Source organism: Pezoporus wallicus, unplaced genomic scaffold (genome assembly GCF_028554395.1).
Source record: "Pezoporus wallicus isolate ANWC-B61680 ecotype Strahan unplaced genomic scaffold, APGP_CSIRO_Pwel_v1 contig_7505, whole genome shotgun sequence".
In the NCBI taxonomy this organism is placed as follows: Eukaryota; Metazoa; Chordata; class Aves; order Psittaciformes; family Psittacidae; genus Pezoporus; species Pezoporus wallicus.
The window spans coordinates 912,636-937,818 of record NW_026638908.1 but is presented as its reverse complement, the minus strand read 5'-3'; the positions used below and the strand labels follow the sequence as shown (position 1 = coordinate 937,818).

General features: G+C 40.7%; 1 protein-coding gene across 2 annotated transcripts in view; it reads left to right on the top strand.

The window, feature by feature from the left end:
• Positions 1 to 10,563: 10,563 nt before the first annotated feature.
• Positions 10,564 to 25,183, top strand: part of SLC22A16 (solute carrier family 22 member 16) — a 29,159-nt gene continuing 14,539 nt past the window's right edge. The window contains exon 1 of one of the 2 annotated variants that reach the window (XM_057413222.1): positions 10,564 to 10,658. In XM_057413222.1, coding sequence (XP_057269205.1) covers positions 10,609 to 10,658 — 50 coding nt within the window. In that variant the 5' untranslated portion in view covers positions 10,564 to 10,608. Of the gene's footprint in view, positions 10,659 to 15,208; positions 15,247 to 25,183 lie in introns of those variants that run through there. The other variant, XM_057413223.1, reaches the window with a different exon arrangement.

The following is a 25,183-nucleotide window of genomic DNA, read 5'->3' as shown; positions in this document are numbered from 1 at the left end:
CCTAGCCCATCTTTGGCCAGTGCTCACAGGGACCTGCAGGGTCTGGGGGAGATGGAGCGGTGGAGCAAGGGAGGTGATGGGAGGAAATAGAGTTAAGTGACATCAGAAAGCAGCTGGGAAACTGACTGAGGATTTCATGGCACTGTTGGGGGATCTCCTTCAATAGCAGCAGCTTGCCCTATTTCCCAAAATACTTGTGTGACTTGGCTTTCTGATAAAACCTTACCTTTGGTTTACATGCAGAGCATGTCAAGGTGGCAGTCACCCTGGAGGCTACAGTGCAATGTAGGCTCACATCTTTATTCCTTACACAGTCATTTCCCCTACTTGCTGGATGGGTTTTGAAGCCTGGGCTGAGCTCTGTGTTGCTGCAGCTGCCTGAGACAGCAGGATAGAAACTGTGCATACCTTTGTGTCACTTGTCAGTAAAGATGCACAGGAGATGTGTCTCTTCCTCCCAAGCTACTTGGACCTGTCGTGTTGAATACTTTAAGAGGAATTCCTGGGAACACCAGCACCCAGCAGGTGTGTCATGTGGACTTCTAGGATAGACACCACTGAGCCCTACTAAATCTTGACTTTGCTTCTGATTGCCAGCTAAAAAGCAATATGAAGGAAGAGGGACTAAGAGTCACTTTATCTTTAGGTGTTTTACTTTTTTCCTTACTGAGGACATTATGACTTCTTTTTAAGCACCCTCATCTGCCCCCTCTTTGCAAAAGGCCATCATAAAGCAGAGAAACACCTCTGTGCTTCAAGAAAATACTGTTCAAATCCTCTCTGTCCATCCATCACTGTTGTCTCCCTCTTCAATCTATTGTTCTGTGCATTTGCAATGTGCCACAGCAACCACAGCCTGCGTCCCAGCCTGAGCAACGCCTGCTGCTCACACTAGGTTGCAAGTGCCCAGCAGCTGGTGGAGCAACTGCTGAGTTAGAAGGAAGCAGGTTGCACTGGGGGCCTCCTCTGGCACCGCCACAGGGTGTTTTAATATCCTGGCTTTGTTCCACCTAGCCACAAAACTCCAGTGTGTCAGACTTTCTGTGAAAGGGACTGCAGCCTTGGCTCTGGGGAAAGCAGCAGGTCTCAGACCCTGGAAATTATGGGACTGTGGGCTCCTATGGAGTTGAAAATACAGCCACTTGTGTTGCTGGGTGCATGACTCCTTGTCAGACAGCCAGGCAAGAGTGCCGAGGGACTGCGTAGGACATGTGTGGGCTTTGCTGGATCTGTATCAAAGTCACAGCCTTTTCACAGAATGTTTCAACATCACTGAATAGGCAATTTCATTAAGAAATATTTCACCTGATTTTATTTCAACAGGGAAGGGACACAGGCTGTTGGAACACACTTTGGTGACATATCCAAAGCCACAAGTTTGGACTTTCTGTCCCTTGTGCCTGTTTCATGTGCACTTCTAATCAATCATAGCTCTATGTTTCTCAAATAAATGGAAGAAAATCCAGAGCCTCATTATTTTACTTCTTTCATTTCACAGTTTTCTGCCCTTTTTATCCACCTAAATTGAAGCAGCAATGGAGGACCTGATTTTTCCCTTTACCCAAGTTTACGTTGGGAGTAACTCTCCTGGGATGATTTGTGTTTGTATGTTGGGGAATCTCAGAGAAACACGAGATGTATAGTAAGGTCATGAAATTACTCCCTTAGTTTCCTGAGTTGCTGGTGTTACAGCTGTCAAAATACTGAGTGGTTTGGTTTTTCAATCAAGTGCTTGTGTTAAGCCTTGTGTTTTAATGATGCCCTTCAGAAAACTCAGCTGTGTATCCTGTGCTATTTGTTCTGAACAGAAACAATATTTAGTACCTTCAAATAATTACCTTGAGAGGACTGAAGTCCTTGAGCATGTGCAGATTTAGTACAGTGCCTCCCGAGTCAGCCAAGCAAATTCAAAACCAACAGGAGCAGCATTGTGAATAATCACTGCTTTCTGCTAGAAATCCCACAGAGGCCAGCGTGACAGCGTGTAGGAGGAATACTAAACCAACTGTTCATCCCAAAGGCTTGGCGAGGACTTGCTGAGCATACCTGCCTCACTGTGGTCTTTCAGCGTATAGCAGGCATCAGCACAGCCAGTTAAAGACAAACTGGGTCAACTGGGAGAAAAGCAACTCCAAAAAAGGAAAAGAAAAAAACTAGGTGTAATTCAGCTCCTTTCCACTGCAAGGTTTAAGAGCCAAGTGCATTAAAGGGACAGTAAAGCAGCAGAAATGCTGTAGGGAAACAGGCTTTGCTACTATACTACCAAAGATCACATTGTACTTTACTTTAACAGCAATGTTTGAATGTTTGTCCAAAGAGCACCAGGACTCTACGAATCTTGAAGAATCACACGTACCAATTTCAGAAGTGAAAAGAAATGACAGCTTCAGCTGGCACCATGTTAAACTAGCAGTGGGTTTTGATAGCTCACTGAAGAGAGGCACTGGAAATGCATTGATTTTTCAGTTCAGCATGTGTGCTACAGAGCATGAAATTCCATCTGCTGTGGGACGCTCCACGCAGACATGAATTACCCTGTGCAGGAAACTGAAGAGTCCCGGTTATGTGCATAGTTCCCAAACTTGCCAGCAAACTTTGACAAAATATGTAATTTCTGGCCTCTGTTGTCCAGGAGTGATGGTGTGCCTGCAAGGAGAGATAAGACCACTGCTTGGTAGGGTTTCTCCTGGAAGGTCCTTGCTGTAGCGTTTGCCATCTGTACTGCTTAGCTTTGGCATTAGTTTCACCTGCTCCTGCTTCCCTTGCACTACTTCTGTGTAGAAAAAACCCACCTGGAGTATTGCTTGATGAGAGTGGCTCTTGCATACCTCTTAAGAAACAATGGATGTGGCAACAGGACTTGGTAGGAGGTTTTCTATGGGGTTGTGCTTGGACAAGGCTGTACAGTTAGAATATGGATTTGCTTTGTGGATTTCACCTGGCTCAGCTCTGCAGTAATCTTTAAAACTGTAAAATGTTTACATAGCCAACGTCAGCCTGAGATTGGACTTCCTGAGGGAGGCATGCTTGCATGTGACTTTGAAGACTCAGCTTAACAAGCCTCTTTTGTTTTGGCTCTTCATAGCCTAAATAGAATCAGTCCAGTGAATGCTAACTCACCTGTAGAGTTTGGTATCCCTAACCGGTACACAGAATGCAAATGATTCTATAACTGTGTGTAGCAATAGCTTTTGAAGCTGTTGGCAAAGCAGTCTAAAATTTTTGCTTTCAAATTGGAATTCTTTATGGGAATATCTGGCACTACCTGGCTGCATATCCATGCCTAATCCCCGTCTGATTTTTGCTGAAATAGGCACAAAATATACCTCTCCTTTTTAGTGCATTTCTTGTGAGGAATAGTTTTTTTCTCAAAAATTTCAGTTACGCTTCATTGCTTTTCATGCTATGTTAAAGTCATCTTACATTAGGAAATAAGTAGCTCCTGCTGACGTATGTAATGTGATTTCTGCTTGTCTGCTTTATTAGCCAGGGTGCTATTTTGCAGTACACAGTACACACAGTATGTATTCCAGATCCCTGAGGCATTTGTTCTTGGCACCCTTTCTCCTTTGAAATCTGTGCTGCCACTTCCTCATTGCTGAGACCACCAACAGACAGGATCTGGGAGTCCAAAATGCAGTGGTTTAAGACACTACTGGCACTCAGGTCCATCCCATGTTTCTTCTAACAGGGCCAAATAATACGAAATCTGTAGCTCAGTCAGCCTATTTCATAGACCATATATTTGCTGAGGCATGAAGCAGAGGTCCATGGAGCAGACAGCTGGTACTGGTATCATCTCTAGTCACTTCATCTAAATCTGTCACATCTCTCAACTCTGTCCTTGGTTATCCATGCTAAATAGCTTAAGCTAACATGATATGTTGCTGGGTTTTTCTCTGCACTGTTAGACTCTGTCCTTGGTTATCCATGCTAAATAGCTTAAGCTAACATGATATGTTGCTGAGTTTTTTTCTGCACTGTTAAGAAACCATAATGTTTGTGATTTCCCAAAGAGCCCCCAGTTGTCAGAAACAGCTCCATATATCGGCATGGAAGCAGTGTGAGGAATTCAGTAATTACTGGCACGGCTTACCTTATCAACTGCAACAAAAAAAAGTCTCATCAATTTCCTCTCCGCATACATTTAGAAACTAGAAGGCACTATTTGCATGCCTGATCACTTACATAACAAAGGATATAGAATTTCTACTTCACTTATTATCTAATTTTATAAATATCTGTCTATATTAGAATATCCCTGTCAGAGATTATCTGTCTATCTATCTATCTATGGAGAAATACATCCATTTAATGATGATGCTTGGAAAATTTCAAGGCGTGGAGAATTTCATCAGTTCCTTTGACTGATGGTTCCAATAGTTATTTACACTTTCTGATATTGGCATGGATCTTGTTTCTCATTTCAACGAATCTGGCTTTAACCCTCAGCTTCTGGTTTATGTTATCTCTGTCTCTGCTTAATGTATAGGACCACTTGGTAATTATATTCTTTTTTCTTTTTCAGGTTCAAACACAGCATAAATTCTAGTCACTTCTTAATTTTACTTCTAAAAAGATTACAAAATAGAACTGTGAGCTCCCTTCCCCTTCTTCAAAACATGTTTTTATCAACATCTTTTATTGGTATGCAGAAAACAGCAAATCATAACCACTACAAAATGCAGGATATTCTATATGAAGCATATTCTAAAGATGCCTTCTCTGTTCCCCAGTTAAGTACAGACTGGCAGAGAACAATTTTGTAACCCTGCTAAAGGTGCTGCTGCAGTCACAGGATCATGGAATCATAGAATAGTTAAGGTTGGAAAGGACCTTAAGATCATCAAGTTCCAACCCCCCTGCCATGGGCAGGGACACCTCACACTAAACCGTATCACCCAAGGCTCTGTCCAACCTGGAATTGAACACTGCCAGGGATGGAGCATTCACAGCTTCCCTGGGCAACCCATTCCAGTGCCTCACCACCCTTACAGTAAAGAACTTCCTCCTTATATCCAATCTAAACTTCCCCTGTTTAAGTTTTAACCCGTTACCCCTTGTCCTGTCACTACATGCCCTAATGAAGAGTCTCTCTCCAGCATCCCTATAGGCCCCCTTCAGATACCGGAAGGCTGCTATGAGGTCTCCACGCAGCCTTCTCTTCTCCAGGCTGAACAGCCCCAGCCTTCCTGGCCTCTCTTCATACAGGAGGTGCTCCAGTCCCCTGATCATCCTCGTGGCCCTCCTCTGGACTTGTTCTAAAAGTTCCATGTCCTTTTTGTGTTGAGGACACCAGAACTGCACACAATACTCCAGGTGAGGTCTCACGAAAGGAGAGTAGAGGGGCAGTCATACATACTGCTGTTTTAGGAGGGCTCTGGGAAGTTTGCAAGGTCATGTTGTCACCCTTCTGGTCACGCTAATGGTGAGAAAGTTGTAACGAAAACCTTGGAGCAGACAGAGCTAGAGAGAATATTGCCCAGACTTTGCTACTATATCCCTAGGTGTGCTTTCTGATGCTGTGCCTTAGCTAATACATGATCACTGATCCTACAGGAAAGGGGGAAGCATACTAAAATAATAATAAGTAGAACAAATCCAAAGGTGGGCTTTTGAGTGTACCACGTTATGTTTAATTAGAGTTTTCCCTTTGGAATTTCTCTTTAGATTAAACTTTTGCTTAAAGTATTTTTAAGATGTCTATTGTATTTCTCTGACTTTTATAAGGCACCCCTGAAGAACTCTATTGTAAAGACAGCATAAGAGTTTAGCTTCTGCTTTCCCTAGAAGGCAAAGTCTATTTGTACAGCCTGTAGCTGTAGTCCAAAATGGAAACCATTTTCAGATAAATTCTCATTGCCAAATTCCTTTCAGACTAGTGGGCCTCTGTTACCCCAAAGAGTTTATATGGAGTAATGACTTGTAAAGCTCCCATTGTTTTCCTGCACATTCAACTTGCTTTTCTGAATTTCTGAATACTTTTTAGATTATTCAAGAAGGGTGTTTATTCATATTGGACCAGTAAAGAAAGTTTCCATTATGAAGTACTCTGTTCACATGCATTCACCATCTGTATGGCTGGAATAACTCCAGACAAAAGGATACTGTGGAGGACGAGCTCTTGAAAACGTGAAACTGAAGTAGCCCCCACTGAAGTATCATGGTTGGATGCACCCTTGCAAATGTCTGTAGTACAACTAGGAGACACTCTCTAGGATTCCAAAATCCTGTCTGGGCCTTTATTGCACTGAATATAAATCCTGAGTGATGTCTCTAGAGGAGTCTCTTGTGATTATTCCAGAGTCCCATCCAGGAGACAGTGGAAGAAAAAATATAGCCAAAGCCATAGCAAATTACTTTGGACTGCTACAACTGCCTTTGCCTGCCTGGCCTGTGGTTTGAGTAGCAGCAGGCAGGAAAAGGTGTATTGAGCCTATTTGTCATGTAGCAGCTGCTGAAAAACCACTCTCCCACTAGACAGAGGTTATGGCTCTGGCTCTAGTTCTTTAAGGTTGATGAGAAAATGCTTGGAGTGTCACAAGGAAACAGCAAATTGCAGGCTTCCTTCCTCATAGTTCAGGAGAATCACAGAAGTTTTTGCATAGCTGTGCGCATATGCTTTATCTGCTCTATCAACCAACTTGCTGCACTACTAACCATGTTTTTAAGTCTGTTAAGTGTATAATGATACACAAGCGGTTGCAGTCTAATTGCAGAACCCCAAAACCACTGAAGTCAAACTCATATAATGCTTTACTTTACCTCCCAGAAGACAACAACTCTGCATTATTTCACTACTTTTAATGAAGACAAAATTTCTGTGAGCTTTTTTCAACACCAGCAATTCAATGACTGGCAGACATTTATGCAAGTATGACTCGTTTGGGGCTTACTCTCTAGAAGATTACATTGTGTTTTCATTGATAAATGCATTTGCAATGGTCCTGCAGGTTTTCCCTGGAAGAGAAGATAAATGGGTAACTTCACGACAGGAGGTGAGAGAATGTTACATTCAAGCTATGCTGTGATTGATTTCAGGGAGTTTTTTTCACTAGTGTGATAAAAGCAGACATTGGAGATCACTAAGGGATGGACTCCACCCACATGCTGGACTCGAGTGCTTGTGGCAGTAGTAAGATGATTTGTGTTTCTCGTTCAGCACAGCTGCACTCCCTGCACTCCCTGTAAATACTGCTCCTCATCTGTGGGTTACAAGCCTTGTCAAAGGGAGTGAGGAAACAGATGGGTCAGAAACTATCTCCATTTATGAAGAGTCCATGGAAAACTGTTGGCAACACTACCAATTATCTGCCATCCACATCATTTCTGTGTTTAAGGTTCAGCTGTAATTTGAAGCTTAGTGTTCATGTATGAATGTATCAGAGCCATGTCACAGGCATGTTCCTCATATACCTCTCATATTTTGGCGATACTACAATCTGACTTAAAAAAATGGGAGACCAGAAATAGCCCTTGCTAGTAGATGTCGGATTTTCCCTAGTGGGAATGACAAACTGAAGGAGATTTTTTGTAAACTGTGTCTTCTCCCATTACAAGTTAAGATCACTTTTTTTCCTCAAGGATTGTGCAATATTAAGTGGCTCAGTTGAAAAACAGCCTTCTTCTGAGTGCCAGAAATTAGGTTAAACCTGTAACTGAAGGCTTCCTTGTGATGAGCCATTACATATTCCCCTTGCAGGATTAAAAGACCAACATTTGAAACCTCTGGAATGCCTTGAAGAGTGTTGTCTGTTGTGGACACCCTCAATCTTTCCATCCCAGTGGTTTGCAAAGACATTATAGGGAAGAGATCATAACCTCCTTTCAGTTCCTTCTGCTAATAAAAGCCCTAAAATTCTGGAGTAAGTAGAGCTTGGATGTAGACAGTCTTGGCATGTTTTAGTTATAGGTATCTTTCACTTCTTTAGATGTTCCCTCTATTTTCTGTAGCATAGGGTTTATCACACAGCACAATCCTTTTGAAAGAGCCATGTGTAGTCTATGTGAACTGTACTATGACTATTTCTAGGTGACTCTGGTGAAAAACAGCTTAGTGAAGAGGGACTAAAAGCACAGTTACTGCTTCATGTAGCACTGGTGTAACAGGATAGGAGGAGGGCAGGCTTAAAGCATGTTGAGCATCTTTTCAGGCTTGAAAGGAACCAGGCAAATTTGTGACCACCACATGTTTAAGAGAGCAGACATTACATTAATAACCTTTACAAATGGAGGCATGTGGAAGTTTGTTATTAACTTTAATAGGAGTGAGTACAAATTTCCTTTTTTTACTCTGATATGGGCACTAAAGTCATAATATTATCGAAGGCAAGCATACAGAGAAGTTTGTGCAAGGATGCCTGTGAGAGATTCCACAGAGAGAAAATTATTTATGGATCATTTTAGGTATATATATATATATATATATATATATATATATATATATATAAAAGGCGCTGAAAGGGATTTATCTGTTTCTTTCCTGCTTGACTTTTACACCAAAAATAGATATTCCCTGTACCATAATGCTGTTGAAAACTGATGAATTTACTTGCTGTAAGAGACAAGACACTAAAACCAGGCACATGAGTAGCAATGCAGTATTTAGCTGGAATGTTTACTATTCATTGGTGTTTGTTTTTGCAAATAGCTATTTAACTAGTGTGGCTCTTTGGAGAAAGAAAGACTTTGTTAAAGTACCAGCGCTGCGCTCAAGCACATACCATTTCAAACCTGGAAAACATTCTCCAGAAAAAACCCAGGGTGATTAAATTTAATGCTATATTTATAAGCTAAACCCCAAGCAATTAAAAAAATCTTACTGAAAGCAAACAAATCTGCCTTTAGACTTACTAGTTTATACATTCTAAGAAAGTAACTGCGACAAACTCCCTAAGAAAGTAGCTGCAACAAACTCTGTGTCAAAACTCTTCAGATGCACAAACGTGTATGGGGAGCATTGTCAAAAGCAGCATTGCCTTCAAAGCTCTTGGGTGAGGTGAGGGGCCTAACAATACAGTAGCTGTGAGAAGCAATCCTCTGCTGACCTTATTATTCAGATTCCGAGTTGTGTAACGTGATGTTTGCTCATTTTGCTGGTCTGGTCAGGAGTCACTCGGAGCCAAGGAGCCTGAGGAACATCTGCTTTTTCCAGGTCTACATTGGAACACATTGTCACCCTGAAGCCCCAACATCTGCTCTGTGCAGAGGAACAGTTGTGGTGCTTGCTTGGTGCCAGAGGCTCTTAAAGGCACATTTCCTTGTGAAACGGTGGAGCCTGACAGCCTATGAGGTAGCAGAAGTTTTTGGGTCAGATTTTGGAAAAGGAAGGTTGACTTCCAGTGATTTAACAGGGGGTTTACTTCTCAATTTTTTCTGCGCTTCCTAAAAATGAAGTATGAATATAATAAGATTGAATTGACTTGGCTTTTTTGTTTCTATTGGTTTCAGGGGGTGGTTTTTTGTCTTGTGGTTTTGTTTGTTTGATTTGTTTTTTTCCCCTGTGTTTTTCAATAGGGCATCCCAGAAGGAGCTCATGCAATCTGCTGGAAATGCGTCTCATCACAGAATCATTAAATTGTTTAGGTTGGAAGGAGGCTTTGGACAGCCTCTGATCCATCTCCTCAATCAGAGCAGGGACAACTTTGAACTTTGAGGGAAATCAGATGCTGCAGAGAAGAAACCCCTTAAATATGAGAGCTGCAGCTCCACCCGTTTTTTTCTATATCTTGCCTAATTCTCAGAGCCCAGAGTGACTGGGCTGCTCGAGCCTAGCTGCTCCAACAAAACCCGCTAAATAAATACAACAATCTCCCATTGTAACTCGCTTTGCTCATCCTTAAACAAGTTCAAATTTATTATCTGGGTAAGACAGAAAAGTAAACCCCAAAATAATTAAGGCTTTGTGACAAATCGGAGTACTAATGGCAGTCATACAGATACGGGACAGATTACGTATTTTACCCTTATTAAACGATATTATTTTACATTGTGTACTATAACTTTGGAAAAACAAACATAATATATTCGAATAACAGAGCAGATTATAAGGCTACTAAAAATAACGAACAGCGCGGTAATGTCCTGAGGAGAAAATCGTTTATACCTTCCTCTGATTGAAAACACCCATGTGAAATACGCAAGAGCCCAAGTACATTAGATTATACACGATTGCCACAGGAAGATGTAAGCATACAATTGCCTCCTTTAATGTTCATTTTAGTGCGGAAAACAGAGATGCCTCTCGGCGGCGTGGGCAGAGACCCACCTTTTAGAAGGAGCTGCCCGAGGCACTCGGCCTGGGAGAGGGATCGAGCCACTCGCTCAGGAGCGAGAGCTCCGAAAAGGGACAATAGTTTGGGGCCGCCGGCTGCTGACCGGCTCCGTGCGGGTGACGGTTGGCAGCGGGGCGGCGACCGTTATGCCCGCCCCCCGTCCCGCCCGCTGAGGCGGAGGGGCCGCGCACACCGCCCTTGCCGCGGGGCTGCGGGCGGGGCGCTGGACCCCGCCGGGGCACCGCACGGGACGGGACGGGGCAGGAAAGAAGGTGCCCGTCTCCGCACCGCCGGGACAGCGACAAGGAGGCTCCTGGGTTGCTGCCGTCCCGCCATGGCTCTCGGCTTCGAGCTGCTCTTCGACTCCCTGGGACACTTCGGCAGGTACCGGCGCAGCCCCGTCCCGTCCCGAGTGGGGACCGCAGCGGTGGGCTGCGTCCTGTGCCCCGCGCACACGGGCACCGTCACACCCGCAGTCACGCATCCGCACTTAGGGGCTGACGGACAGCCGCGCAACAGGGTAGCAAGCTACCCTCGGGACTCACAGGGACAGGGGGCAGGCGCAGGAACACGTTATCGTCTGTCGCGGAGTGTACTGCAGGGGCAGGCACAAGCACCGGCGCACACACGGAGGGGCTGACACATGCATTACACACGTGCACATACACTGCACACACACAGAGGAGCTGACACATGCACTACACACATATTAGCATACACACACACACACACACACACAGAGAAACTGACACACACGCTGCAGCGCGGTGTATAAAGTCACACTCTAGAGCTAGGCACTGGTGCATCTATTCGCAGCGCTCTACACATCACCCATATATAGTCTTTTATGCGTGTGTTGTGAACCATGCATATGCTCACATAAGCTATGCAGGCACGTATATACATGCCACTTTCACATATGCATGCATACACTAGCAGTCACACTAGGCTCACACACCTGTAGGCATTCATACACACTATTTATGCAGTCACACATTCGTGTACATGCACTCTTAGACAATGTTCACATGATTCTTGTACATGTCGGCATGCAGCCCCACACACAGAGTCCCAGGCCTGAAACAGCCTGAGCTCTTCAGGGGTGACAGGAGGTACAAGCAGTATGTATAGGGGTATTGTGCAACACACAGGTGGGCTGTTTCTGCACAGAGGAATGGGGTAGATAGTGTGTTTTTATTGTTGTCTTGTATGTCATACATGGATATGTAATATATGTATGCATATTTATCAGCAGGGGATTATCTATATGGTAAATGGTGGGTTGCATAGTGACAAGGTTTCTTCAATGTGGTTTGTGGCTCTGATGTGTGTGTATGCAGGCCTGGGCTAGTTAGATGGGATACACTGATGGGTGCGTGTATGCTTCTGTAGATGTGGATGCAGGGCTGGTGTATGAGACTCTTCTTATAGCAAGTAATGGAGAGGAAATGTTTCATGAGGAAATGAAATTTTAGATGTGAGCTTAAGAGGCACATATCTTCACAGTGGGTTCTGTCCTGTACTTTCATGATATGCTGGTCAGCATGGATCTTGCAGCCACAAACTCCTCAGAGCAGATGTCTGGAACAGATCAGTGTGTCACAATTTGGCTACAAGCTCAAGCAATTGAATTGCAATGTTGCACTTTCTAGCTCAGTCACCAATAGGCTAGCCTAACCCACAATGTTGATCTCCTGTCTATGAGGGTAGGAGCAGTGTTTTGAACAAGTAGTGTGAGCTCCTTTTTAATGGTAGAAGTGCATACCTGAGCTTTACATCAGAAGTGGCTCTTCAGTATCATGTGCAAGCAGTAGTGGTGGGTATCAATAACCTGTGCAGATACCTAGAATGGAAAGACTTGTTTCTTTGCTTAACGGGGACCTATGCTTAAATTACATGTTTGGCTAAGTTGTGATTTACAGGCCTATCTGAACAGTATCTCATTCATTATCAGTTCTGGATCAGCAACAAAACTTTGTTCTGTGCAAACTAGGAGAGAAATCCTAGCAATCAGTTTATTTCACTATTGCTGTCGTTATTCTGTCTTGTGTGGTCTGTGGAAAGCAGGCATTTGACTCTGAATACTGAAATAACTACTTAAGTAGTTATTTCTAACTACTGAAGTAGTTTTCCTACTTAGGAACATTTATTTATGCTTCAGATAAAGTTTTCACAACTACTTCTTGCAACTAAAGGGAGAACAATTCTGCAGTGATAACCTCACATCTAGGGGCCAGAATATTTGAGATGCAGTTCAGTAGGGTTTGCATAGGCATCTTAGACTCATGGCTGTTTGAGATTTCAGAGATCATGTCCTTGGAGTAAGTATAATTGTAGCTTATGGTAATGCACCTATTCAAACAAACACAAAAAACTCCTTCTAATCCCTCAGTACTGCTAGGCAAATGGTAAGTTGCTCTAACTATGACTCTGAAGTTAGTACTGATTATTTGGTATTTATGCATCATCATGACTGACAGATAACTGATCACTTCTTCAGTTTAATCATTTCTTATAAGGCTATGCATATAGATTCTGTAGATCTGCCACAGTCAAAGTCTGAGCAGGCCCAGCATGAGTGTTAGTATTTTGAGGCTGTTTTCATTTTCTGAAAACCTGACAGATGCAGTGAAGATTTGCCAGCTGTTTATCTATATGAATACATACATGGTGAGAGTATGTTTGCTTTATATATATGTAATGTATATAATATATAGTTATAGAAACATCATTTTCATACACATACGTAAAACTTCCACTGTAAGACTGTGAATTTTGCAGAATTAACATTCATATGGATTCTGACAATATTTTGCTTTCCAGTTGACTCTCCTTCAAGTGTCAGTGATGCTATAGTTCTTTCAGGGGTCTTTAGACTGGGCTCTTTCATGAACAACCATGAAAACGTAATGGCTTCTGTATCCTTTGCCATTAAAGGAAAACTTTATGCCTGTCTTTGAATTTGGACATGGGTAGCATCTGTGGCCTGAAAATTCAAGGTTTTTTTAAACCTTGTTCTTGAGTCTGTCTCTGGAGCATGAGATCACTGCTCGCTATTGCAGAGGTGAATGAAAAAAATAGTCCTGACTGCCTCAAATGGCCTCATCTCTAATGTGCTGTCAGGCCTTACAGTGCCCAGTTTGCCTGTATGGAACTGCACCCTTCTCCCATGCCCAACTATGCCTATGGGCTTTGCCTTTCTGCCCCCTGCCCCTTCCCCTTTCCCTTTCTGCCCACCCACTTCAACTGCAAACACCCGCACGGGGCCTGTCAGATAAAGAGGATATAGTCAGGCAGTTGCCATCATTGGCAGGCCCCCGTGCTTTGAAAGAGGTAACATGACTAACGGGCATAAGGTTGGCAGCAGAACATGTGCATAGTTGTGAGGTGTGCCTTGGAGTCTGGCTAGCTCACACTGCCCATCCATCTAGTTCCCAGGTAAGCTAAAGGACTTATAATAACTTTAGTGACTTTAAACTGCCATTAGGACACAGAACTTACTTATCTGCTTGCTGGTGAGAAACAGTCTATGTATATTGCAGCTCTGATCTACACCATGACAGAGTGCTGAACGGAGACATGATCTAATCAGGAATAGCTGTCTAGAGAGAAATCTGGTAAGGTGCCTCCTATTGTAAGTGTGGGTAAGGGTAAGGATTTGGTTTCCCAGCTGGAGTGTCTGGTAGCTATGAGATGCCGCTTACATGATATGTAGAGTTTTCCCTGTCATTTACAGTTTTCAAGACTTGGCTTATACTTTAGCTAAAAGCAGGTGGTGAAAATTGTCAGGGAGAGAGAAAGATTGAGTGTCATTGACACTATTTCTGGGATTTGTGATAAAGTATTTCTAGAATCTTTTAAAGGATTGCCTTTTATCTTAAAATATTCTGCCTTTTACAAAGCTGAGTAAGTTATCCAGATTTCCAAATGCTGGTATTATAATGTATTTTACTAGTAGTTAGACTATCTAATAAATTAGCAATAACTGCTCTTTACTGAAATGTTTGTGTATTTATTCACTTCTTGATATCTTTACGTTGTTGTCTTATATGAACTTGTTGCCTGGTCAGTGGAGTTCCTACAATTTGGACTTTAGAAGCAACCAATACAAGGATTAGCAAGGGCTGCTACTTCAGATACATCTCACCTGTTGCAGCCAAACGTGGAGCTTAGTAGAGAGTAATAAAATTACCGACGCTTTCAACATTTTTGTTAATTTCCCCAAAACTTTTGTAGTGTTCATAAATAGACCAGAGATTATGCTTAGTTTGTGAAGAAATAAAGGCTTGACTTTTGTATAGAGAGATTCTTGCAATGGACTTCTACAACGCAGGCCCTACTGGTCAGTGCCATAGTAGCCACATTAGAACACTTAGTGTTAATGCCATTTCTCTTCTCCCTCCTTTGCAGCGTTCTTGGTTCACTTTTAAAGTCCTACACCAAATGGTGTACCTTCTTTTCACATCTCAGAACTTCTGCAGCCTCCTATTTTCATGCTGATGCCCTTACCCTTCTTGTTTCATAGCTCACAGCCCATGTGATCAGATTGCATCTTCTGCAAATTGTGGTGTGTACATGCTACTTCCAGGAATCCTTGGGTTTTTATCAAATAACAAAGAATCCCAAGTATCTCAAAGATCATGTTCACCACTTCTTTTCACACACACACACACACACACACACAAAAGAAAATAAGAATACTTTCAAGCAATTATTTTTCGAACTGAAATATTTTACAGATGTCTTGAAAGCTTCTTCCCCAAGAAAAGTAAATATTTCAATTGGAGAAGTGTACTTGCTGGACATGCAAAGAAATTGGATTTTCTTTTCCAAGTTAGCATGGAGAAATGGACAGTCATATTCAGCATTTGAACAGATGATTAGCTTTAACTTAGAGAATGGAAGCATTACCAGCTTTTTCTGGAATGGGGCTTTGAGTAACTTGGTCTAGTGGAAAGTGTCCCTGCCTATGGTAGGTGATCTCCTAGGGTTCCCTTTGAACTCTAACAGTTCTGTGATATACTGGCTATTCTATACAGTGGAAAAGTTTATCGCAACATATCTGTCATTCACTTTTCAAAATGTGCAAGTGGACAGCTGTTTGTGTTTACTGGAATGTACCAGACAGAAGAATCGCAAATCAAAGTCCTCCTTTGGCTCCTAGTCAGGGGTGGTGTTTGATAGAAATGTTTGATAAGTGTTCTTCAGCTTTATAGCTATGCTGTATTATAAAAGCTGAGTCAGTCTGTGCTCATCTCAGATGTTCATAGGATAAAATAAGTGGACCTGACTGCATTTCTTTTTTCTTCCTTTTTTTCTTGGGGGTGGTGGTGATGTCTGAATATTTTGCAAAGAGTACTTGATCCTGTTTCTGAATGGTATCATAACCTTGGAGAAGCAAGACAAGCCATGCGTTTTCACAGGGCAGACTCTAAAGCTTAAACAAAGATCTTATTATCTGTGCCCGACCAGACAAAAGTAGAAATACACTCAAGTCTCATAATCAGTTGGATACTGGTAAGTGCTCCTGGATAATGGTGACAACACACTTTCAGTGTGGCCTGCAAATGGTACTAATAGTACTTGCTGGGATCCAGGTTGTACTGGAAGCAGTCTAATGCAGGATCTGCATAGACAAAAGCGTACAGCAGCAGAATGTGGTGACAATATCACCCTGCCTATTTCTGGATTGAAAAAATAGATTATAACAGTAGAAGTAGATTAAAAAGTAGAACACAATAACAGAAAAATAACCACATAAAACCAGGATGAAATTACACTTGTACTATCCATTACCCCTTTAAGGTTAAAACCTGCAATACAAGCCACAGTTAAGGCTAGTAAATCAATTACGATTTGTAAAACAGCTGCTGAGATTCAGACTGCACCTCTGAAATGTTGGCAGCTCCCCAGGGTGGCTTCTACATAAAGTTGTAGCATGGATATAGTTATGGTAGCATGAGGCAATTATCACAGGCATCAAGGAGCTAATGATCAGCTGTCCCATCCCAAAATATTATGGTATGAATGAAAATGAAATATATAAGGCACTGCACAGTGTGTTCCCTGTAATACAATGCCTGGGACTGAGATACTACTCTTACGAAAGTTTCTGTCAATAGTTTTCTCACAGTAGTCATGATTTTCAGTACTAAGATATCTCAAAGTTGGAAGGAAAAGGTTGTATTAAAGGGCTTACTCATGGAAAATTTGACCAGTTTATTGCAGGAAGTGAAATGATACAAGTAGAAAACAATGTTAAATTTAGAGAGTTTTTCTAAGGCCCCAGAAGCCTTCAGCACATGCTATGAAAATTGCTGTGCTACCATTTTGCTATACACAACAAGAATGGAACTTAGATGCATACACAGCTGACATTTTATTTAAGGTAGCTTGAGGCATGAAGCTGTAGCAGCTGAGGGAGAAGATGAGATTCTCAACTTCTCAGAAATATGGAAAAAATAGAAAGACGGAAAAAATAGCAAGACAGAAAAAATACCAACCGAAGTAGCTATGTCTCAGTTGCAAGGCCAAGACTGTCAGACATCAGAGAAACTGCTGTGTATGCAACAATACTACTGTTACAATGCTTGCTATGTTGTTAGCCTTCCATTAATACTTGCTGTCAGTTCCTTGAAAATAGGTAATTCCAGGAAAGACTGATTTTGTTGAACTGTTGAATGGAGAGCATTCAGATCAGAGAAATAAGAGATCAAGCCTGTTCTGGAAACATGAAATACCAAAGGTATGGAAAGTGAGGGAATAAAACCTTAAACTTTCTGAGAAAGAAAAAGGAAGATTAATGCAATCATTTAGAACTTAAAAAGTAGGCAGAAATAATTTTTTTTAGCCCTTAAATTGCAGGCATAGATCTTTGTGTCCTTGGTGAAAAGTTGGAAAATAGTACTAATAATACTCGTTTAGCCCTTGTTCTGTAAATAAACATTACCGTATCTATGATACAATATTTAATTTGGTGGATGTCTGCCTAGTGCTAGAGAGCAAGTCAAATACAAAAGGTGAAAAATGAGCAATACTAGGTAAGAACTATCCAAAAGCATTCTCTGACATGAAGCCATTGCATATATGGTGAGATTACACTGATGAGACCACATTTAAGTTAAGTGATTTATATTAATGTCTCATATTCCAGAACAAGTTCTTGTTTGGATTTTTCTTTTTCTTTTTTGTATTTTTTTTTTTTTTAGTCTTTGTAACTGGTGTAGGTCAGCAGAGCTGGGAAATACCATAAGCTTGTTACAGCTCCAGCCTTCAGAGAGAGATAGTACGTATTAGTTCCAGGGTCAGAGCAACTGGGACCTCATCTCACTTATGTTTGTATTTTAGGCTCCTCAGATAAGTGCCATTGTTTGTAGATCAGAGTAGTCAAGCTCAGTTCTGTCTCACTTATCCATTGAGACTAGAGGGAGAAGCTGGTACAAAACCAGATATAAGTAGAAGGATCCTGGTAGGTCTGAGCAGAATCCAGCTTCTTTACTGGATTCTTGTGGAGAATGGGACCTGTATATTGCTTGTAATACTTGTATATTGCTATAACAACTATAATAATATACTATGCAATAGTAAGGCTTAATTGCTATTTTCTTCAGTATGGACAATTTTCACCAGGTTATTCAATCATTGGTATTCAATCCATGGTATTCAATCCATGTATTTGTACCTTCAGCTATACCAAGTTCAGGGTTTTGCAACAGAAATATGTAACTAGAATAACAAATAAGTAAGAACACAATTCATATGAAAAGCAGTTAGTTTTATTTCAGGATTATAGATAGAAAAAATCAGATAAAAGAATTAAGATAAAAAATGTAAATTTACATAGTTTCAACAAAGTTAATGCAATCTGTCATCAAGGTAAGCAGCAGAAAACGTCAGATTTCCTAAATGGGAAAAGGAGAATGAAATATAACTGTTTATAATGAAGTACTGCCTATGTCTGTAACTGCGTGGAATCTCAATAAAAGCATTTAAATTCTGCTAGACACTTCACAGATTATGATGTGAAATGATTTGCTTACATAAGCTGATGGAAACACTACAGTGTGGAAGTGAATTAAATAACTGATTTGTATTTGTTCTCTATAAAAAGGCTGACCCAAAGAAAACAGTGTTACCAAAGATTTGAGTTTTCCCTGTGAGAAATTACGCTAGTAATAGCATGCAGAGAGAGTATATGCTAATTTTCCAGATGTTAGATGCTTATAGAGCCTGAAGTGTTACTACTGTTCAAGTGTAACCATCACAGAATCACAGAATAGTTAGGGTTGGAAAGGACTTTAAGATCATCAAGTTTCACCCCCCGCTGCCATGGGCAGGGACACCTCACACTAATTCCAAAACAAACCTAAATAGCTTAAAAACTGCTCGATCATGTTCTTTTCTAATTAATTTACCTTGTATGTGCCCTTGACACACGTAAAGCAGAAAAGACAAGTGAAAAACTAGAACGAAGTAGACTGACTGCAGCTCTGCCATCGGAAGGTGTTGGAATTGCTGTTGAAATCACAGTCCATTCCTGCTTGCCAGCCTTGTTCCCACTGTGATTGCTGCTCCAGTGGTAACTGCTGTAGACCCATTTGGAGCCATGATCTCAAGTTCAAGGCCTGCTTTACGGGTACCTCTGTGGGTGCAAATTTACCAGAATTACAAAAATTTGTTTCATACTGATTTTGATAATCAGGAAGAAGGCTGACCAGAAGAGGGTTAGAAGTTAATGTGCACCACTTCATGTCTGACCAGTGTTTTTGGTGATAGTTTTAAATGCCCATTTCTTATTTCCCTTTTATTCCTTTATTTCTACTAGTTGTAATATAGATACTATAAATTCATGAAGGAGTAAAATTGCAGTTTCTCCTGACAGCAAGCAAGATGTCAGGATTTTTTTCTTGCTGCCCTTTAAGGGCATCTTTAATGGCAGCTGCCCTTTCTGCAGTCCATGGCTGTCCATAGATGAAAGCTATGGTACTAAACTGTTGAAACCCAGCAGTATATATCAACTGGATTATTTTAGTCACAAGTGATGACAGAAAGCTAATGTGCCTGACTAAACAGCCACAGAACTGTTCCCTTAATTGCCAAAAAAAAAAGGTACTTTAAAAGTATGGCTTTTAATTCTGTAGCACTAATTCTTGATTTTTACGCTAATGTGACCTGCTTATCGCAAATGTGCAGTAGTGAGCAGCCGATGTATTTTTCTTCTTGACTCTGGTGAATAACTATTGGGCTTGTGTTAATCAGAGTGAAACATACATAAATTCAATGGGATAGAAGTGTTACAATTCTTCAGAGAAGCAGGTTTAAACGATAGTAAGAGTGATTTGGTAAATATCTGCTGTTTGATGACTGCATGTTGATACATACATACATTATCACCAGTGATGATACATAATTCCTGGGGCCTTTCTGATCCCTACATGTTTTCTTATTCCTATTGCACCTGTGCTGTTGGTATGCCCAACACAACATCTTCTGCCTCTGAAAGCAAATTCTGGAAATAGCTGAGACCAAGCCTTACTGGTAGTTTTAACTACCCTTAGGGGGGGAAAATGTTTAATCTTGACACTAGAAGTCAAACAAGGCAATGTCTGTTGTATATTTAAAGCTGCTTCCAAATCTGCACCGTAACAAAAATACAGCTCCTGAGACTCATTCAACTCCTTTCCTCTTGAAAACCGAACGTTAAAGTGCATCATAGCTTTTTGGTTTAGAGTGGAAAGAATGCTGAATGGCTTTTCTCACATTAAAAAATAAAAAAAAAGAACAAACCAGGATGGGCTACAGAGGTGAAAGTGGTTACTGAAAACAAGTTCTTTCAGAAATAGTAAGTATCTGGAAGTTTCTTTCCACTGAAGCCATCCTGGTGAGTGTACACTGCACAACAAAAACATACTGTGTTTTCTGAGTAAGCAGTTTGCTAAGAAAGTTGTTTAAAAGACAAACAACAGTAAAATAGTTCTTGTAAAGTCTGTGGAATTGTACTAATCTTTTGCTAATCACAGAACAGCCTTGTGAGTCTTTCCTACACTAAAAGGACTTTTAAATTTTTATATTAGCTTTTGATGAATATGTAGTAATTCCCTCTCTCCTCTCTTTGACGGACAGACAAGGAAACATGTATTATCAGAAACATCTTCTATTTAACATTAGTGTCCAACAGTAAGTTTTGTCCCTGCAGTAAGTGACAATGGTAGAAGTAGTCTGAGGCTGGGGTTTTATTCTCTAATGCATATGCAGCAATGTCCAATTCAGGTATTTTTGCATGAGAGATATACCACCTTTTAAATACACTTCTGCAGATCATTTGCATGGATGCAGTATAAATTGGATCAAGCAACTAATGTGGCTTGGTTTATTTTTTTTAGTCATCATCTATTTTGACTTTTTTATTTTTCCAAGTTAGATCAGTTTCCCAGAGAAAATTCACAGCTGGTCCACATAAAAAAGTACCACTGCAACTGAGGATAGAGTGCACTGTGTGTCAGGGGATGCATGAACAGCAGGAAAGGAGAAGGGAGGAAATACCTTACAGTGACAGGATCACAGAGATGTTGTGTCATGAGACTACAGACAGAGTACCACTGGTCTGAGATCTGGTTAATTATCTTTATGGAATAATACTTCTTCAATTCAACATTGACATTATCATATTACCTGTTGCTTTTCTTACTGGTGAGATCTTAAAACTTGTGAGGAAAAGTTAGAAAATGTAAAGTCTTGTTTACTATAAGCTGTAAACTGAAAAAAGAATAATGGGGAGGAAATTTCTCAGAAATATTTAAGAAAGACTGGAACATTTTCATGTTGTGTCTTGCTCAAGCTTTTGTGAAGACAGTTTTATGCTCATTTGACTTCTGGCATTCATTAGGAGTCTCTATACTAGAGCAGTAACTTACAAAGTCTTCTTGACTTCTATATTTGACACTCTTGGCAAGAGTGACGAAATGTGCTTGCCAAATAATTATCTCCCATGGCAAGTCACTGAAGAGATGGAAAAACACTGGGAGAGATTATCATACCTTTTAGGATAATCATGTTTACAGATCTTAAAGAATGCAAAAAGCATGTTTATTTTAAAAGAAAAAAAAGTCTGTAAAATAGGTCATTGAAAACTACTGTTTGCAGCAATATGTGTTATGTAATCCAGTGGGTGCACGTGAAAATAACTGGTTTATAAATCACCCTTGCCAAAACCTGCCCTTTTTGAGATCAGCTCAGGACAACAGATCACAGACTTGTCTTTCTTTTGGTGAATTTAGAGAGCATTTATTGCTGCTGCAATGGTATTTTTGTGCAATTCTGATGCATGACCAGCAATATTTTTTTTTTTTTCAGGGAAATATAACTTTAGAATGGAGTTTGGTGAGCTTACTAAAAGGTTTCTATTACATGTTTGCCTGTAATAGAGAGATTAAAGCTTAGTAATCAAGGAGTTACTTATCAGTCCAGTGTTCTTAAGAATTCAGGAAAAGAGTTAATAATTTACAGTAGGTATCAAGGATAGCATAAACTTTAACCTGTGCCTCAGGGTCAGCGAAGTGTATGACCTGTATACGTTCTGCTGAGACCTCCTGACACAGCAAAGCCTTGCCAGGGGTTGTTCCTGGTTCCCCAGGCAGGTGGGCAGTGCTCCCCCAGCATTAAGTTCTCCCACAAGGAAGAGAAGCTGCGACTCTAGGGTTTTAAGATTAGAGAAGAACATTGAAATGGTCACAGACAAGAGGGCTGAGAAAAAAAAATCACGCACCCAAAGGTGCAAAAGAGGGGTCCCAAATTAGCAGTAGAGGAGGCAATAGCTTTATGTTCCTCTGTGTTCAGCACTGTCTGCTGCCTCAAACCCTGTTCTAGAAACCTGAGATCTACCATGTCTACCACGGGGCCGGGCCTGTGTCTCTGCTGTTCCTTTTCAATCTTCAGCTGTTCTGGAAAGCAAAGTTCAATGGATCTATAGTATTCTTCCCTCCCACATATCAACCTCCCCACATACTTTTCATGCTTTCTTTATGTTTGCACTAATGGCCAAATTAATTCCTTTTTGGTAACTGTGCAAGCTAACAAATTTTCTGACCTCTGTCCAACAGGTCTTTCTAGAAAAGCTCTTCCCACCCAGAGGAGAGTCTCCGCTGCTCGTAATGTTGGGCTTTTCAATCTAGCATCTAGTGGGGATGACTACATGACTACTGCAGCTGGCAATGGATTTTGTCTTCAGAGCAAAAGAGGGCTTTCAGAATACTTTGTGTGTGTTTTTTACATATATATACGTGTGTGTATATATATATATATGTATGTATGTATACAGAGAGTCTTAGCCCAGCCCAACATGGAATTTTACTGGAGAGACCAGTACTTAGGTTTTACAAGCAGGGGAGAAGCCCATAGTGAGGTGGCAGCCCACTTGTGTAGTTTGGGATGCCTCCAGCCACTGCTGCTGCCGAATATGTTTCTAGCTTCATATCAGGCCTCATTCTCTCCTGTTCCTTCTCCCCCTGCCTACTCCTTGGCTTGAGCATGTAGAGGTTAAAAACTGCACTTCAATCAACCTTGCAACATTCTGCAGCAACATGGCCATTTTGTTGTAAAAAACATGTTTTCCTGTTCTTAAATGAATTCATAGGCAGCATAAATTGCATCTATTAATGTGTATCTGGCATTCTGTTTGACTTTTTCTGTTTGCTTAGCACAGGTGCTGCAAATTGGGTAAGAAAAATAACTGCAGAGTGGATTTCTTCATTGGAGATAAATAAGAAGAAGTAAAATGGAAGAATGGTTTTACGAAAGTCAGTTATATCATGTTCTAAGTTAAACCCTTGAAAGATGAATGAAATACGGCATGACATGAATTTTTTTTTAAATAAATCCTTTATTGCTTTTTATAGGGGTGGAAACTGTGCTATATGACAAAAAGAAAAAATGAGGAAAGGGTAAGGGACCGTAATGTATATAGTTTTAGTAAGTAGAGGGGGATAACTGATAAATCTGTACAAAGAAATTATAAAAAACAGGGAAGATTTATCTAAGGTTGCATATGGATGTTTTATAAGCTGCTAATAATCTTACACTGGAAAAAGAGACATCAAGATTAGATTTAATGAGAAACTTTCCAACAAAAAGATTTGACAGTGGAGTAGTCTGTCACAATGGTTATTAAAGTATGATCACAAGCATCGTTCAGGAAGAGATAAGATGAAACTCTCAAGGGAGCAGTTAAGCTTAGCTAGACCTGATTCAAATCAGAGCCCTGGTGATGCTCTTGGGTTTTGGGTTTTAAAAATTAGTGTGGTGCATTGGTTCATGACATCTTCACAGTCTGTATCCTTAGAAGTTGTTATCTTCTCTGAAGCCTCTCCAACAAGAAAGGTCATAAATATAATTGTCCTGCTCACTGGGTGGAAGAGAAATTATATTTCTTCATATTTCTTGTACTGCAAGGGCTAATTAGGAAACTTGAGAAGACCCTGTGGGAGTTTGAAATTATTTCATTCTTCCTCTGTCTGGGAAATACCAACTGGAGACTGCAGTTTCCTGATGCGTAATGACAGATGCTGCAAATGCTGGGGATCCTGGCACCAGGCATACCACTTTTTATTAGCTAGTAGATGTAACTGCACAAGCTCTAGGGATTTAATTTGCTACTTGCTAGTGGTCTTCCAGTCCTGATTTCAGTCATTCTGCATACTGCAACAATAGCCAAAGTTGTTGATTTTTGGTCTTGCATTGTGATTTTTAAAATGTGTTTGTGACTTTTGATGGGAACAGTTAAAATGAAACTAGAGAAGAATAACTAAAAACTGTTGTTGACCATATTTATCTGCATTAATAGGGCAACAGAGGTTACATTTCAGATAACCTTTTTTTGTGGTCCAAGATAGCCTCAAAGCCTTTCAGAACTGTTTTAGCCTTGCTTTGATTTATGGCTAGCTACTTAATGCTTAAGAAGCTGTTCTCTTGAGAGGGAATTGATAGGCTTAAGGGATGCTGTGGGCATGTTTAGCTTCTCTTTACAGTATCTCTCATAAGGTTTGTTGGGAAAAAGCAGCACAGCACCTCTGCGAGATTGCCTTGGAGTGTCATCAAGACGGAAGTGGAGCCAGATTTTAGGCTGCCATGATGGGTTTAGCAATTCAACCCTTTCTTCAGACTGCTGTGGATAAGTTAATAGAGCTGTTGTCAAGAGAAAGGGGGCCAAAAAACACTGCACCTGAAGAGTAACAATGCTATTGGAAAGACAGGATGGGCAACTGGGTTTACATTTACCAAGGAAAGAAAGAGGAATCATGAGATAAAAGACAAAGGAGAATGAGGATGGTGAATGGAGTTATGTTACATGAGAGAACTGTTTAATTGCAGGAATTAATTGGACATTCAGACAATGTATTCAGCAAATTCTATTTAAATACTTTGATTATGGATAGTTTAGAAATTAATTGGAAATTGTGCTGATAGATGATTTAAAAGTCCTAGGCTAGATAGTGCTGCGATCTTAATTATGGGAATTCAAAGGTACATTTTGGAGATTGTTTTGAATAGGAGCAATCTAGAGGTCACGTTTGTTATGGGGACTGGCATTGCTCTGACTTTTCCCGTAAGATATTTCAAGGCAATTATTTTTTAGGCACCGTTTCCTTGAACTTCAGCAGAGATAGCCTCTGATAATTTCAAAAAAAAGCTGCTTTTCTTTTCATATGATCAAGGCCCACCATGTACTGCAGTAAGGATGTACATGTAGAAGCTCACTGAATAATAATTGCTTCTTCAATTAGTGCAATTGATTTGCCTTCAGGAAATAAAAAGTGGAAGAGAAGACAAAGCTATGTTGTTTTTGCTGAACAGATGTACTAATTATGTGCATAGTTTTCGCATTTAATTGAGGAAAAGTCTCCTTATGCTTAGAT